Raw genomic sequence first — 17115 nt, 5'->3', positions numbered from 1 at the left:
TGTATTTTTATCTAAAAGTAGGCCTCACTTAATATAATGGGGTTATTTCTAAGTAAATAGATCACACTGTATCTGGTCTAAGGCAGACCCTTAGCATGCTTATGCTGGCCTAGTCATCTTGATTTCAGACCTTTTAAATTAGCATCATACTCTGGTATAATTTATCTTAAGGCAATCTTCCCCAGGACACATAATTTTAAAGATGTTGAACTCCAGCATTTCTGGAGACAGCCAGGTTAAGCAAAGCTAAAATAGCATACAGTATTTTACTGCCAAATATCAACATGTTCAAATTTATATGACACTATAAAAAGTATGCCTCTTTTAACTCATTATATAATCTGTATTTGTATCTGTATTGTGCACGCACATACGCACACTACCAAAAATCAAAATCAAGTCCCATAGTAGTAAAGAACAAGTTTGACTAATTTGGCTAAATAATATTTTTAGAGAAATGTTACTGTACTGTACTTAGGAAAGTTCAAAGGTCATGCACCAAACAAATAAGTGTTTAGAAGAAAATGGCAACCTATTCACACATTTAACGTAATTTATGTAATAAATTGTTTATGGGGCCTGACGTTTGGTATGTGTGGATGGGGTGTATGTATGTATATGAAATTGCATCTCTTAATAACATTCAGTTCAGGTAAGATATTTATTACAAAAATGTTGTCTCTCCACCTCTCTAGGACTAAATGTAGCTTGTGGTAGAAAGCACACAATTCTGTAACCATGGTGGCAACACAATGAAATAGATACAATTTAAGATGTTCATTTCAACAAAATCATACTCTGTGCTCTTTTATCTAACTCAGATCAATAGCAGCAGCTCTACAAGTCTTTTAACTGTTTTATATCAAGTAGCCACCACATAAAACACTAGAATTATAAAGGACTATTTAGGCCATTCTCAGAAATCAGAAGATCAAACATTTCACAAATAGAAAAAATTCATGCTCAGTCAAATTGACTGGACTTGCCCAGCGAATTCAAGCAACTTTATTTGTCAAATGCTTAGAACTTGGGGGAAAATAAATTAATTCAGTGACCATTTAAAGTTATGGTGATGCTGAAAAACTGGACCACACTCTGTAGCATCCCTTCAGTCATATGATTATGAGTTGGGTGCTTGAGTGTCCAGTTTGTGATTACAATGTCACAGCAACCCATGTCACATTATCACCATTTGTGACTTTTCCTGCCAGCTTCCCACAAGCAAAGTCAAGGGAAAACCAGTAGATAAGGTTGCAAGTTGCCACAGTAAGTTGCTGCCACTGTTTTTTCTTCCAAAGAGTCCACTAAAGGACAAGATCCCAGGGACCTGCCTACAGCACTCTTGGCCTCCTGTGGCTTCAGATAACTCTCCTTCCATAACCTCTCTTAACCCAACCAAGGCCTCCACCAGCCCTCTTTGACCCCAACCATGCCCCCGAGTGCCCACCCACTGGGACTCCCACTTCTTACCACTTAACAACTTTGCACCCTGAGGCTACAACAGCAACTGGGACTTCCAGGATTGCCACCACTAAGCAAAATGGTCATGTGACATTGTACTTTATGACCACATTGCTTAGTAATAGTAATCCCAGTCACATTGTAACCTATGCCTATCTGCACCATTGGTCTAAAGATGTGGATGGAACATTCTACTTTTCTTGACAAATAGATCTTTATTTTATGTGACTTGGACTCACAGAGTAGGAATAAACAACAACAAAAAAAGAAAAATACAGCCTCTGGATTCACTTTGGAGGATTTAGGAGGAAGAGATGAGAAACACTATGGCTGCCAAGTACAATACCTCCAAGACTTAACATTGATGGTCATCCTCTCTGGATTTTTCCAGCAGAACCTTTTACAACTTGATCAGTATGTAAAGATGCAGAGTGTGCAAAATAAGACTTCACATCGTTCATTTTATATTCATATTTACTGAAACTTCTATTTACACGATTTTATTAATCTTTGTATCTGTACATGCTCCAGTTTAACACATCACAGGATTTGGGGAACAATGTGCAATAGTTATTTCCCTGGGTAATTATAATTACATGAAAATATTACCGAAACAAAAAAGACACCTTTCACTATTTACAATGGAATGGTAATATGTATCCTCATCAATTATTCACCTGGAGATACTTCCACACACCAATTAATCACAGAGATAAATAGTGAAATATTCAGTCAAATAACACACATTAATCTAGATTTGTAAAGCAAGCCATTACACTGTGATTCCTCTCTTGCTCTGTACAAAATTTTACTTAGCAGCTTCAATATATCTCCAAGGTTGTTGTCTTTTTTAAAAAAACACACACCTCAAAGTACTGTTTATCATTGCCCAACAAAACCGACCACAGATGTTAATCACCTTTTTTCTCTTCTTCATTGTTCTTTCATGTCTTCATTTATGAAACAGCAAGAATACTTTTCATTGGAAGCCCATGAGTCTTCTTTGGCTCATGCTCCATTTATACCTCATATTTGGGCTATATCTGTACTGTGGAATCTACTGGGGAATATACTTCATGAGATGAATATATACGTCTCATTCCTCTGAGACAAAGGTATACAAGTGTATGTGCATGTCTGTGTGCCTATGTACACACATGCCATTATAGAAAATAAAAGGGGGGGTAGTCCATTACGGGAGCAGCAGACCTAGGTAAGGAACAGAAAGGGTCATGCACAAATCCTTCAGGCTTGAATAAAGCTACACAACTGTGAAAACTGTGAAAAAAATCATGAATAAATATGGCAAAAGAGCTGGTACAAAGTGCTAACTGTTGTAAAGTAAGACATGGGGCTTGCAGGTAAAAATTCCCAAGTTATTAGAAACAGTGACAATAGAGGAAAAGAGAAGACTTTTTCTTTAAACTACATGAGGAAAATTCAATTTTCTATAGATTCAGTTAATGTGTATTTTACCTTTAGTGCAAAGAACTCAAAAAGTGCAAACATTTCTCCATGCTTTCCGGTCCAAAGAACATCTGCTTAACGAGTCTTTCCTGTACAATCAGAAATAGGCAAGCTATGCTGATTTTTTTTGTTGTTGTTGCAATGACACGGGTTTGCAAAAATGCAGTCCTCGCTTCATTTAGACTTAGAAAAGAAACATCCTTACAAAAAAAGAATAATTAAACTCTTGTGTTTCTGTTAGTATCCCCCAGCAGATAAATGAAATGTCCCCAAGTGATGGCAGCAACAACAGCAGGCAAAGGAGTGGTGGCTGGGGATTAAAATGTTCTTTTTCAGACTGACCATCTTCTTAGCTTCAACTGTGTCTCTCTCATCTCGCAGATTTTTGTTCATCTCTCTGCTCCAGAGGCAAGCAAGACAAATGCAAGTGTTATGGCTACAGTGTTCACGTTTGCCTTTTCCCCATATCCAAACTTAAATAATTTCCATGCTAGTGATGTATAATGTAGTCATAGTATTGCCTAGTCATTCCTAAAGTAATATAAACCCTGTTCAGATTACTGTTACTTTGGCAAAATGATTGTTGCACAGCTCTGAAAGGCTGCAAGTCACTAGTGCAGAAATGATCTGACTTCCCTACTGCTATGATGTACTACAGCTCCCATAATTTCTGGTCACATTTCGAAGGTACCAGATTGTAGAAGATTTCATAACCACTGATAATCATTAAAGGTACTGTGGTCAATAACTCTGTTTGTCTTACCTGCTTACCAATGGTTTACTTATCGATGATTTATGTGATTAATCAAATGTTCTGAATTTGCATAATGCAGTGAACTATAAAATAATTACACTGAGCTTTAATAGCAAGATAATTGTGAATCAATTTGTTGTACGAATACAGCCTTAACAGACAGAGAGGGCAGGGAAAGTAAGAAACTATTTTTTTGTATGATCACAAAGAAAATAATTTCTTTGGCACCTAGATTGCATTTAATAAATTCTGAAGAGCAGTTGCTTGTATAAGGTAGCTATCATCTGAGTCCAACCCAATGTCAACTAGTCAAGGAGTTTCTGAGTTCAATTTTCCCATTTTGGCAACGATCCAACGAATATTAGACCATCCAAATATTTAATTATACAAAGTAAATTATTAACAACCTAACACATTGTATTATTATTATTCTGAATACAAAATAGCTTATACTGGGCGCTCCACCGTAAAATAAATTAAGGAGAAAAAAATAGTCAAGACTATTTTGTTCGTCTGCATGACATCATTCTGTTTCTTCCATATACCATGATCAAAATAAATCTTAAGCCATTGTTGTCTGTAAATGAGACCAATAACTCTTAACAGCTAATTCCCCTGTAGGCCTCCCAACACTTAAAGAACTGTTTTCTCTTAACTATAAGTTAAATGCATATTGTTCCTTTCCATGGAATTGTATCTCCAAGGGTAAAGAGAGGGACATCACAAATATCCTGGAAGAATTAGTCCCAGGTAGAGGAAGAGACACTTTCTGTTTCCCCTTCCCACCCCCACCCCCCTGTAATTCAATCACAAGCCTCCAATTGCAAAAGTCCATTTCCCTTCCTCTTTTTTAATCTTTATTTTAATCTTCTACCATCATGTAACATATCTAGGAGCTCTGGTGGCACAGTGGTTAAAATGCAGTACTGAAGGCTACTTCTGCTGGCTGCTGGCTGCCTGCAGTTTAGCAGTTCGATTCTCACCGGCTCAAGATTGACTCAGCCTTCCATCCTTCCAAGGTCGGTAAAATGAGGACCCAGATTGTTGGGGGCAATATGCTGACTCTGTAAACTGCTTAGAGAGGGCTGTAAAGCACTGTAAAGTGGTATATAAGTCTAAGTGCTATTGCTATTCCCCAGAGCAGAGGTCCCCAACCCTTGGGCTGTGGCCCACTACTGGTCTGTTCAGAACCGGGCTGTGGACACGGCGGATGAGCACACGTGCACGCAGCTCCATTTGCGTACATAGCTCCATTTGTACAAGTGGCCAGCACACGTGCCTGCTGCTCACGCAAATAGAGCTTTGCACACATGCACACTCACCCGCCACTTGAGCAAAACCATCACCTCTGCCTCCTCCCCCGCTAGTCCATAAAACCAGAAAGGTTGGAGACAGCTGCCCCAAAGAGGTCCACTTTCTGTACTGCTGTATTCAAGTATTTTCCAAGTAACTGAACAGACACTCACTCTTCCAACCACTCTTTTTAAGATACCTTTCTTACCTGAGGAGCTCCAACTGACGCAAAAGGCTTTGTTTTTCTTTCTGCATATTCTTAGAAGCTTGAAATATATCTCTGGGATAGAAGCAAGGAAAAAAAGATTTCATATGCGTAAATCTGTATTTTATTCTTTTGCAAACATTACTATTGGCTAAAACGTAGTAGTATTATGCCTGCTACCGGTAACTGTATATGGAGGATGGTCTAAGTAAATTAACACTAACTAGGTCTCCCCTACTTGTTTGCAGCTGCACAATGGCATAATGTTGCTTGTGTGTTTTTGGCTTAATTCTAGGTATGAATCAAGTGATGGTAATTTGCAAGCTTGCACAGGTTCATATGCGGTGTGAACCCACACATTTTGGTTTACTGAACATGGTTAAAACGAACAATGGCTAAGTACATGATATGAACTTGGACTACTTGTTAATGGCCTATTGTTATCACAGGTTTATAGACAAGGATATTTACTTATCTGCCTTTTCTCAAAGGACATTCATATGTCCTTCTTACCTGCACTTTTTTTCCTCCAATGGTTGCATGTATACACAAGGTATAGTTTGGCCCTAAGGATACAGATCAAGTGACATACAGGGAGTCCTCGGCATACAACATTCATTTAGCAACTGTTCAACATTATAAAGGGCATTGAAAAAAGTGACTTATGACCGTCCTCACACGTACGACCATTGCAGCATCCCAGACATATGACCATCATTCATGACCTTCCCAGCCAACTACCAACAAGCAAAGTCAATGAGGGAAGCCAGATTTGGTTAACAACCGTGTGATTTACTTAATAACTGCAGTGATTTGGTTAACAGATGTAGCCAAAAAAGGTCATAAAATTGGGCACTACTCTCTTAACTGCCTTGCTTAGCAATGAAATTCTGGTCCCAATTGTCGTTGTAAGTCAGGGACTACCTGTATGTGTTTGCCTGAGCACACCAAAACAGCTTTTTAGGTAGCTTTATTTTTGATACATTCATCTCATCTAAAACATTGTGTCTATGGATACTGGGTAGTTATTGTTTCTCAACAATCACCAGCTTTGACTCTCTAAATACGTTTCTACTTCAACTCTGATGTAGGCATTTGGGATTTAATGCTCCGTGTGTTTGAAGCAGACCGTATCAGTGAAAACTGGATGAAATTGTTGCACAGAGGACAAGGCCATTCTCTTACCTCTGTTTACCATGGAAAACAGGTTTTGGTCAATTAAGTACTAGCAAATAAATTATTTACCACTTGATAACATATATAGTAACTGGTTACTTGACTAGCAACATGATTCTCAAATGACATATTTTTCTAAATATTAAAGGGATTGATTTCTGTGGAGATAATGATAATATTCGTTTTGTTCCAGGACTGTCATGCCCTGTAGGTTTTGACAAAAGAAGGCCTTATATTTAAATGCTGGGGTGTTTGTTATCCAAGCTAATTCCTCCATGAAGTTGCTAGAAAAACGTAATTGGAAAAAGACTTCCATCATTAGTTTATCTCAAGGAAAGGAAAGGTACTATGCCTTCTGTGTACTTGAGATTTATAAAGATTGCAGTTGAGTAAGGGAAATGAAATATCAGAAAATATTCAACCTTAAAGAGTTATCAATGTGCAACAGTCACATACAACAGCATTGATTTTCTAATATTTCCATTCTAACTTCGTGATGCCATTCTACATCCTGCCGTTACCACTGGTCATACCTGTTTTTCTGTTCCTGCTCTACTTGGGCTTCTTTCTGCAATTCTTGCAACCGACTTTGGGCTACTTCCAGCTCCCATTTGGTCCTTTCCAGCTGATCCAGGAGATTTTCACTCAGAATTTGTAATCTCTCATTTTGTATACGCATTTCTAGCTGCTCAGAGTGCTGGCAGTGTAACTGATGTTCCAACTAAATACAGACATTTATAAAACAAAATAAATATAGTTGGAGAACCAAGAAGTCTGAATGAAATCTAGGATTGCAATAAGAACAATATCTAATATTGTTAATGTTTTATCCTAGGAGTATGTTTTTTTATTTTTTTAAATTAATTTAAATCACCTACGACAATATGGATAGAATAATTATCCAAACAAACTCCATTTCCCAGTTCTCAATTGCATTCCTCCAAGAATAATAACCATACAATTGTGACATGAATAAATACAGTCCTTCTTACTTTGGTGGTGATTAATGTACCAGACCAGAGTGAAATATGAAAGGAGTTGAAACCCTGCCAAAGCCATGGGCCTGGAGGTTAAAGGAAGATAGCAGATACTATTCAAAAGCAGTTGGGCCAGGCCTTGCAGATTAAGATAAGATTTCAGAAGAAACTTGGCCTACAGTCATGGATTCCTACGTCAGGAATTTTATGAAGTTTGCTGTATCAATATTATGCAATTGGCTCTCAACCAGACAGCTGTTACATAAACCAATCAGGTATGGTTAGACGTAATCATAGACATATCCACCCCAAATGAAAGGACTCCTTGTGAAAATTATTTGCTTGCCACACCATAAGATATAAATTTCTTAACACAGGTGGCAGGCTAGGCTACATTCCTCTTCAAATGGGCATTTTAAACTTATATCTTTCCTTAAATAAAACGTGGCTTTGTCCATTTTAGCTCTGATCTCATCCATGACAGTTTCCAAACAGATAGAAATGTTTCCGTCCATGCACGCATCCTGACTTTGCAAACAAGATCTTTTCTGCAATACTAGTATTAATGTAGCAGCAAGGATTTCACATTGTCAAACTCATAGGCATGTCCATTCATCTCTGAAGGACCACAACATTTTTAATGCTTTGTACAAGTCACAAACCAAAGACTGTAAAAATAACACAAAGCTTTCATATCATATCTTTCAATCGTATCTTGAGGTAACATGGCAATGAAAGGACAATAGAAAGCCTACAGATGGTAACACTGGTACTTATTGGAACCAAATGGACCAAGAATGATGAAATAATAAATAGAGCAGAAAGCATTTTACTTCTTCCTTTCCCAATGGGTCTATATATTAATTTGCAATTTGTACAATAACCTTTTGTACCCTAATCCAGTTCTAGTTCTGCAAAAAATACTGCCAGCCAGACAAGATGTACCATATTTTTCGGAGTATAAGACGCACTTTTTTTCCTCCTAAGAGGCTGAAAATTTGGGTGTGTCTTATACTCCGAATGTAGCTTTTTTTCAGCCCTAACGAGGCGCTACAGCTTTCCCTGCTCCCTCCGACTCTCAGCTGTGAAGTTTTTTTTCAGCCCTAATGAGGCGCTAGTGAGTGAAGCGATCTCCGTGGTTTGCCTGTTTTTCTCATTGCTTCTCTCTCTGAAGATCAGTTGTGCTTTAGAAGCTGTTTTTTATCCCCAAAGCAGGGGATAAAAAAACAGCAAATTAATGTGCTGAAGCTGACCAGACTAAGGACGCTAGCCAGATGAATACCTGGTAGGCAGATTTTTTTTTCTTATTTTCCTCCCCAAAAACTAAGTTGCGTCTTATACTCCAGTGCATCTTATACTCCGAAAAATACGGTACTTTCCAATGCATCTTTGCATCACTTGTGCATATACAAAAGCTTATTTTAAGCCATGAGTTTCTCTTGATGAAATCAACAAATACTTGTAGCAGCCTTTCTCTATTCCACATCCTCCAAACATTTACCAAGGATTCTGGAAATCATAATCCAGTATATTTAGGGAACACTAGATTGGGCAAGGATAGTTTATAGTAAAGATTGTTACCCCTTTACTGAATGATAACTTTGGTTGTAATCATGAAAGGATGAGAAGCAGGCCTTGGTCACCTTTTTCTGCCGGTAAAGAATTTTCTCAAATTCTTGCTCTTTGTTCTGCAACTCTTTCTGAAACATGTTGTTTTTCTCAAGCCTTGTTGATGCCTGAAAAAAAAAAAGCAGAGGAACAGGTATTCCTTTTTTTTATTTTTCTTCCTCCATAAAATCATTCCCAGCACTTGCCAAACATCATAGGAGTAGTCAAGGACTAGGATTGCATGCAGATCAGGAGTTTACCTGCTGGACCAGCCTCTCCCTTTCAGCTTTAATTTGTTGCTCCATTTCCTCATAGAGACACCCGATTTCTCGGTCATGGTCGGTCTCTCTTCTAAAAGAATAGAACAGGAAGAAGGAGATATGGAAAAAGTGTATACCGTTGTTTTTCAAACTTGGCAACAATGCTGGCTGGAGAATTCTGGTAGCTGAAGTTCACACATATTAAAGTTGCCAAGTCTGAAAAACATTGGTTGGGTAAAATAAACAAAAAATGAAAACAAAGTTGGAGAACGGGGAAAATCTTTTCTTTAAAGCAAAATAAATACATTCCACTTCACCACATCATACACCCTGTCACTTTTCACATACTCTCATAGCCCTACAAAAATATCAGAATGTTTAAATAGTTGCTGCCCATAAAAAGAAAAATTCCTAAAAAGAAAAACTCAGGATTCTTTATAATAGGCTTAATATGTTGTTTCTGGACAGTGAATGTTTGCTGTAAGTTTTACAATCCTATCTGCAATCTTTAGCAACTGTAACTAGGCCTTGGAAAAATTATTCCAGTAAGACTCATTTGTCAAAGGGCAAAGTGTATTAAATGACTATAAAATAAAAGATTAGATTAATCGTGTTTTATAATAAATTGACACAATGACTGATTTAAATTACTGACATTTTATCTATTTTGTTTTATTCACAAACAGTTGGCTAATCTTGGCATCAAAGTTAAGCCCCATATTTTACTTCAACTATGCCTCCATGTTGTGCATGAATATTTTATCATCAACAATATTTTACAGATTTTTTGCCTTCTAATTAAAACTTTAGGGACTATCATACTTGCACAACATAGTCTTTCCTTTAGATTCCCACTTTCTGCTAGACCCTGTTGATGGTCCATGGGAAACCAATGTCCCAATCTTCATCTTAATAAGAGAAGCATTAAGACATTCTGGGAATTGCTTACCGTTTTAATACCAGTTCCATGGATTCTTTCTCATGGTGCAGATCCTTGATGTATGAGGAAATATGGAAAAGAAACTCTTCAAAACTGGCTAGGAGTTCTGGTGCCTCTTTTCGGATTCGAACCCAAAGCTCTTGAACTTCACCCTGACTGGAGTAAAGGAAATGAAAATTCTAGCAAAATGCTTTTAAAAACACAACCTTAAGTTTTACTCCTACACATACTTCCTTATGATAAGAACAAGCAGAACACAAGAGGAAAGACATACATCTTAAAAGTCTGAGCTTTTTCTGGACATTAGGTTTGCGCATTTCCGCCTTCAAAATAGTTTTGGTTAATTCTTATGCTGATTTTTGCTCTTCTTCCTTCACTAACATGACTTATGGCCATTATGGGGAGGCTTTATTAGAACAATAGCACTTAGACTTGTTGTCACAGAATCATGCATTAGCCCTTATTGGCCTAGCAACAGAAAAGCAGAAGAGTTAGTAACATTCTCCCATGGGCATAAGAAACCCATAGCCCACCTGATTTACTATAGCCCTCAGTTCTAGTCAATGTGACCACTGGTAAGAGATACTAGGAGCTGTAATTCAGCAGCAGCTGGAGAGCCAGAGGGTCTTCACTCCTATTCTACAGATTAAAGGCAATAGATATAGCTCACTAATTATATAGCAAAGAGTCTGCCAAACAAAATTCAAGGCACCTTTTTTGAACATGAGGCTGTTGAATGGAACAATTATCATAATCATACTCTAATGGAAAAAGACAGATTGGAGAGTTCCATCTTACTCTTCAAAGACCTGGGATGCTTCAAACTGCTCCAGCACAGAGCAAAACTGTTTCTCCCCTTCATCTGTCTGGTCCAATTCCTCCGACCAGCTAGACTCAAAGGTCTCCTCGTGACTGGCATTTTCAGAGTTCTGGTGTAGTTCGTTTCCTATGAACTTTCCTATGAAAATAAGTGAAAGAACACAAGATCACCTTGCAGCCCACTTCTTTTGATCTGGTTTGTAAAGAGGGAGAAGTACAATACTGACTGGAAGCCCACTGAAGTTACCAACTTCAAGACAAAGTCCCAGACTGCAGTATCAGGACCTACATAATTAATTGGGGAAGCAAAATTAGAGACCCTTTGTGAAATAGCAAATCCATAACCCCATCTTAATTTAGAAAGTGACTTTCTAAATCACACTAGCTATGTGGGTTGTCCTAAGAACAATAGGACTGGCCATCCTTAGCCCATCCACATAATTTATGCAGTGAACTGTGGTTACTCTATGGCAATGAAGGTAATTCTGCTTATCACCCTACCCTCACTTAGTACTCATAAGTATGTTTGAGTATAAACCTCAGTCTCCCCAGCCATCCAGACCTTTCACCATGCTAGCTGAAAATTCTAGAAACTACAGTCAATCATACTAGGAGGGCAGCTTCATGGTCTTAAAAATATTCTCTGCTATTCCATACAGGTAGTCTTCCACTTACTGAATGGCTGTTCATTCAGCGACTGTTGGAAATTAAGATGGCGCTGAGTGAAGATACTTAACACTGGTGTTCACAGTCACAGCCATTACACAGCCCCTGCAGTCATGTAATTGCAATCTGGGCTGTTAGCAACCTCATGCGATCACCATTTGCAATCATCCCTGCCAGCTTCCTGAGAAAGTCAACAGGAAAACTGGATGAGAAGGTCACAAGCCATTTTGTTTCTCTAAACAGTGCACCACTTCCCCTCTCCCTCTCCCTCTCCCTCTCTCTCACACACACACACCAGTTAGAGAGAAGGCTTTTTGTCTAGCCAGGGAAGTCAGTGCAGGGACATGTTGTATGAAGGAACAAAGTTGGGACAGCTTCACTTCCCTATGCAGTGCACTGACTCCCTGCCCTGCCCTAGGCTACAGAGAAAAGCTTTCTAATTTTCTAGTGCATCGTGGTGAGAGAAGCCAACATGGCTTCCTGGGACAGAATCCCACTACTGCTGGCAACCCAAACACAGACTACGGGTTGAATCCTGCATTTTATTATTATTATTATTATTTGGACTCCATACACATATTAATAACTCAATTTTTTAAAAACTATACTTTGTTAAATGATTTGCTGACCTGATTTGCACATAATACGAAGGCAAAAACAAACAGTTATTATAGCATAGTGTTATATCTGCCATAACTGTTATATGCGAATTAGTGCCAAAATATGGAAGTTGCTATCAGAGAGCGCATATTGTTTTCTTCTATTACTTCTCTCTCTCTCTGGATTGTCTTGCTTAGCTCAGGAGACAGAGCACAGGGACGCCCCACCCTACCTGCATCCCCCAGTATTTTAATAAGAGCGATTTGTCTGACTGACTTTCTCATTTGTGATAGGCTGACTATGACATTCCCCTTATTATTATTGGCTTAGCAAACACTTGATTTCAGAGTTTTTGTTGGGAAACTGCCAGTTAGTTTAGAATCCTTGCACAACTGCAAAAAGCATAAACCTTCCACCCCCAAGATTCATGAAACCTTATGTGGTTGTTCCCAAGGGAAGGCAAACAGTCTGGGGAGATTCTTGTATTGTAGGTAGAGAACAATAAAGTTACTTGCTTTAGCTATCTAGCAGTGGCTCTGGTTGCTTGCAGCTTTTTAATACAGCAGTTCTGATTCTTTGATAGAGAGTCAACCATTAACTATTCTGGGATTAGGCCAGTACTAGCAATATTCTATACAGGTAGTTCTCAATTTACAACAGTTTGCTTAGTGACTGTTCAAAGATATGACACTAAAAAAACTGACTTTTTGACCATTGCAGCATCCCCATGCTCACTTGATTTACATTCAGATGCTTAACAACTGACTCACATTTATGATGGTTGCAATGTCCCGGGGTCATGTGATCACCTTTTTCCGACCCTCTGGCAAGCAAAATCAATGGGGAAACCTGATTCACTTAACAACCGTGTTACTAATGTAACAACTGCAGTGATTCACTTAACAAAGGTGGCAAGAAAAGTCATAAAACGGGGCAAAACTCATTTAACAAACTTCTGACTTAGTAACATAAATTTTGGCCTCAATTATGGTCGTAAGTTGAGGACTACCTATATTGTGATTACTGCCTCCTAAATGTGTAGCCTTGGTCAAATACCTGAACTGTTTACCCTTGGAATAGCAAGATATTTACCCTTTGGACAAAATATACCATATCATGTCTCTATTCTAGTTCATCAAATCAGAATCTCTCACTGCTTTTCTACCCAATTTCCTAGGTCTGTTCACTTTGATCAGCCTGCTTCTCAGCAAAGTCTTAGAACTGTTGACTTTAGTTGTCTTCTTAAACAGAGGAACTTGGCTTCTTCTAATCAGCATAAGGTAGTAACCTCCCCTCCTTCAAAACCAGCTCATACCAAATGGATCTTTTTTACAGTATCTACTTTGCCCACATGGGGGATTCATGCTTGCTTGGTATTTTAGCAGTAAATGGGAAGTGTTGGAAGACTTTTTAATAGGACAGCAGGTTGTTGCAAGGAAACCTCATCCCAACATGACTCACAATAAGAGAAAGTACATTCCATACTCTGTTCTGCAAACACGAAGCTTGGTGTGGCTTCCAGATGTTCACTACTCTGAAAAACTTGTTTGTGGAATAGACATGGGGCAAAACAATTCCTGAAGGTTCACCAACATTTGTAAGTGATGTTTGTTTTACTAAACAGTAAAATGGCAAAGACAAATAGTTCACCAGCTTGAATCTACTCCTCGTCTATCCATTCCTACCTCTTTGCTTCAGAGTAGAGCAATATTTTCAGTTCTCCATATATCACTGCCTTGCCTGCTACAGTAGACTCAATTCTCAGTATGGTTCGATTCTCAGCTCTCAGCTGTCTGAGAACAGAAATATGGATTTCCTGTCTACTGTTTGCCTTCAATAGGAGCAGCTGTCATTGTTCCACATGTAGTGATGATCACCTTCCAAACTCTCCTTCTTCTCTTACCTAGACCTACACTGAATTCTACTGGGGTGAGGTAACCATTATTGTCTTGCACCAGACTGTCAAAAACAGCCTCCAGCTGTTCAGTGGTGAATGGTAGCTCACTTTGTAACCGCTGTGGAAAAGAAGAAAAAGGAGGATCAGATTCAGGATTTTTATCTATAATTAACAGAACAAATAGAAAATATTATTCCCACCTTATTTACCCAGCTTGCCAAGTTCTTGTACAATGGCAGATGAAAAAAAAAAAGGGGGGGGCTTTCCTTGAATACGTGGATCTGACGATTTGCACTCTTGCATTTTCTGCTCTAAACTCATATTAATGGGTAGAATTTCTAGTTAAGGTGTGTCTTAACCATTATAGTCTATAATTATAATTAGCATTTAGTATGATAAACCAGAGAAGGAAGTCCTGAATAACCTTACTGGTATGCAACTCATGGAAAATTGGCAGACGTCATATAAACAATGAACATTCAATTTTGCCAGGGCAGAAACTGGGTGTTCTCTAAGTGCACACTCTGTCCAATTTAGCTGCAATTCATAGCCACAACCATTCATTTGGTATTTCTTCTGCGCCTTTAACAGCATTCTTCAAAGTATGCAAATATATGCAAAAGAAGGAACCAGGATAAGCTCTTTTTTTTTTTTTAGCTTTATATCCCTTCAATAGCCTTCACATGTTTTATTTCTTCATGGCATAGAAAGACACAGGAAGATGGCCACTGAAGCCAAAGTTGCATTTATGCAACGACAGGCATCAGAATGCCTGTACTTTCTTTTGGATTTATGCTTTAGACTTCCTTGCCTTTGGGAGTAGATGCAGGTGCAGGTGTGAAATAGACACAGTATCTGTACCTATCGTTCAAGAATCTGTGTGAAGAATTTTTCTGCCTCTTGGTAAAATTTAGATATATGTCCATATATCTTTTAGATATGTCTGCATACATAAGAATAAATGGATACATATCTTTTAGATATGTGTCCCTTTATTCTTATGTATACAGACTAAGTGTTTTTAAAGTAATGAAACATGGTCTTTGTCTATATTGTATTAAATTTGTTTAGGGACTTTTTCTTATTTTAAAAAATTCACTTGGGCCAAATTTGGCATGCATGGGAAGTAAGAGCTAATGTGGAAGATGATACAAGATTCACCATTATATTAATCCACAAGTTTATATAACCCTAGCTTATAAAATAAATTAGAACTGATTCATATCATATATTAAACCATAAACTTTGATTTCGTTGTCAACATAGGTAAGCCAATTAATACTATGGCAATGTATAATTACTATGGCAGATGGTTATGTTCAGCATTTTTAAGTTGAACAATAAGTAAAAAGTTTGAAATATACTGAACACACCAATGTTGGAGAAAAGCTGAAAAGATGATGGTCGTGAACCAAGAGAGGTGAGAAAATGATGGTTGGAATCTTGACAGCCTACCTAGTAAGGCTTAATTAGACAAACCAACGGAACAAATAAAAGAAACCAATCAGAAAGTGGAAAGTGGATCTTCTTGTGACAATTACCAGATGACTGAATGAGCAAGAGACCATCACCAGACTAGGCAACATAAACAAGAACTATCTCTGTACGTTGTGAGAAAAGGCAAAAGGACAACACAAAGTAAAAAAAATGTCTATGGAGATTCTCAGTCAACCAGGTCATGGTTTTCCCAAAGGTGCTTTTTCAAAAGGCAACTGGAATTTGTTTTTCCTTGAAGAAATTTCGCTTCTCATCCAAGAAGCTTTTTCAGTTCTGAAGAAGAAGAACTGAAGAAGCTTCTTGGATGAGAATCAAAACATCTGCAAGGAAAAACAAGGCCCAGCTGCCTTTTGAAAAAGCACCTTTGGAGCAAAATAACAAAGTACTAAACTGGGCTAGCTAAGCAACCAAAAAGTACAGAACATGATATGGGCAATTTGGATTTCTTTCCAAATGTGAGAACATATAAAAAGGAAAGATAAATATCAAACTTTGAGCAGCTGACTGACCAACGACAGAAAAGAACCTAAGGCAGTTAAATGATGACAGTTTTTACCATTCCTTTCATTCACTTGAGGGCATAGGGATAGGGAAAACTAATGTCAATCATGGGTCAACACCAATCTTCAGCTTTAGTATTACATTTAAGCTAAGACTTTAACAGAAAACCATTTTATGCTGAACCTATAATAATTAAATTATGTTGCATCATATTTGATGTCAGTCTGATACTTGGTTTGCTCCAGTACTGTTTTCAAAAGCTCAGGCTTGAATGTTCTGCTTTGTATTTCGAACAGAATCTGTTAAATAAAGTGATATGCTTCTTCCCATGAACTACGATACGTTCCTAAACCTAGTGGTTGGATTCATACAATACATCAAACAAGCAAACAAACCATATAGTATCCTGAGAAGCCAGCCAGTGTCAGATCCTTACCTGCATGTCAAATCTTGTTATGAAACCCTTCTCCTCCTTATCACAGAGCCGGAAGAGCTCCTGGGCTTTTTCCAGCATTTCCACTTGTGTGTTTCTCTCACCACTCAAGCAGAGAAGGGGAGAAGGAAGTGAAAGGGAGCGAGAGGCACTTTCAGTCATTCCATTAACTTCCTTGTCTTCCTGATGGAGAGTTTTGGAAGGTTCTTTCCCAGATCTCTGCATTGCTTTGCAAGCTTTTCACTGGAATGATAAAACATTTGGGGGGAGGGGGGGAAATGAACTTAATTACTTTTCTCCTTAAAATACTGAATGAGAGACTTCCAAACATGTTCTGCAATGAAACTACTGAGAATAATAATTTATATGAGTGAAAAACAGGGAAAGAAAAGTATTTTCCACAATAACACTGAGTTCTGCCAAAATCTCCATCTCGAACATAGCTCTCATGTGCTTTGGAGGAAGTGAAATGTAGTGTTCTAGAACATTGCAGAATAAATAAATACTCTATGCTGTATGTATAGAATATGCGATTGTTAAAAGTGAGTCTTCTGCTGCAAA

At 38.1% G+C, this 17115-nt stretch overlaps 1 protein-coding gene across 1 annotated transcript; it reads right to left on the bottom strand.

Moving 5' to 3' along the window:
- Nucleotides 1-1764: 1764 nt before the first annotated feature.
- On the bottom strand, nucleotides 1765-16779 carry CRACR2B (calcium release activated channel regulator 2B). Its single transcript, XM_070957394.1, has 9 exons — nucleotides 16558-16779; nucleotides 14130-14241; nucleotides 10940-11099; nucleotides 10151-10297; nucleotides 9202-9292; nucleotides 8977-9069; nucleotides 6890-7077; nucleotides 5184-5255; nucleotides 1765-3325 (listed from the first exon to the last, which is right to left on the bottom strand). The coding sequence occupies exons 1-9, from the start codon at nucleotides 16777-16779 to the stop codon at nucleotides 3166-3168; spliced, it is 1245 nt and encodes a 414-aa protein (XP_070813495.1). The 3' UTR covers nucleotides 1765-3165.
- Between the last annotated feature and the right edge of the window lie 336 nt (nucleotides 16780-17115).

The sequence above is a fragment of the Pituophis catenifer genome, unplaced genomic scaffold (genome assembly GCF_029215685.1).
Source record: "Pituophis catenifer annectens isolate HBS135680 unplaced genomic scaffold, rPitCat1.0.hap2 SCAF_1, whole genome shotgun sequence".
Taxonomy (NCBI): domain Eukaryota; kingdom Metazoa; phylum Chordata; class Lepidosauria; order Squamata; family Colubridae; genus Pituophis; species Pituophis catenifer.
Note: the sequence above shows the minus strand (reverse complement) of the source record. Positions and strands in the feature narration are given on the sequence as shown.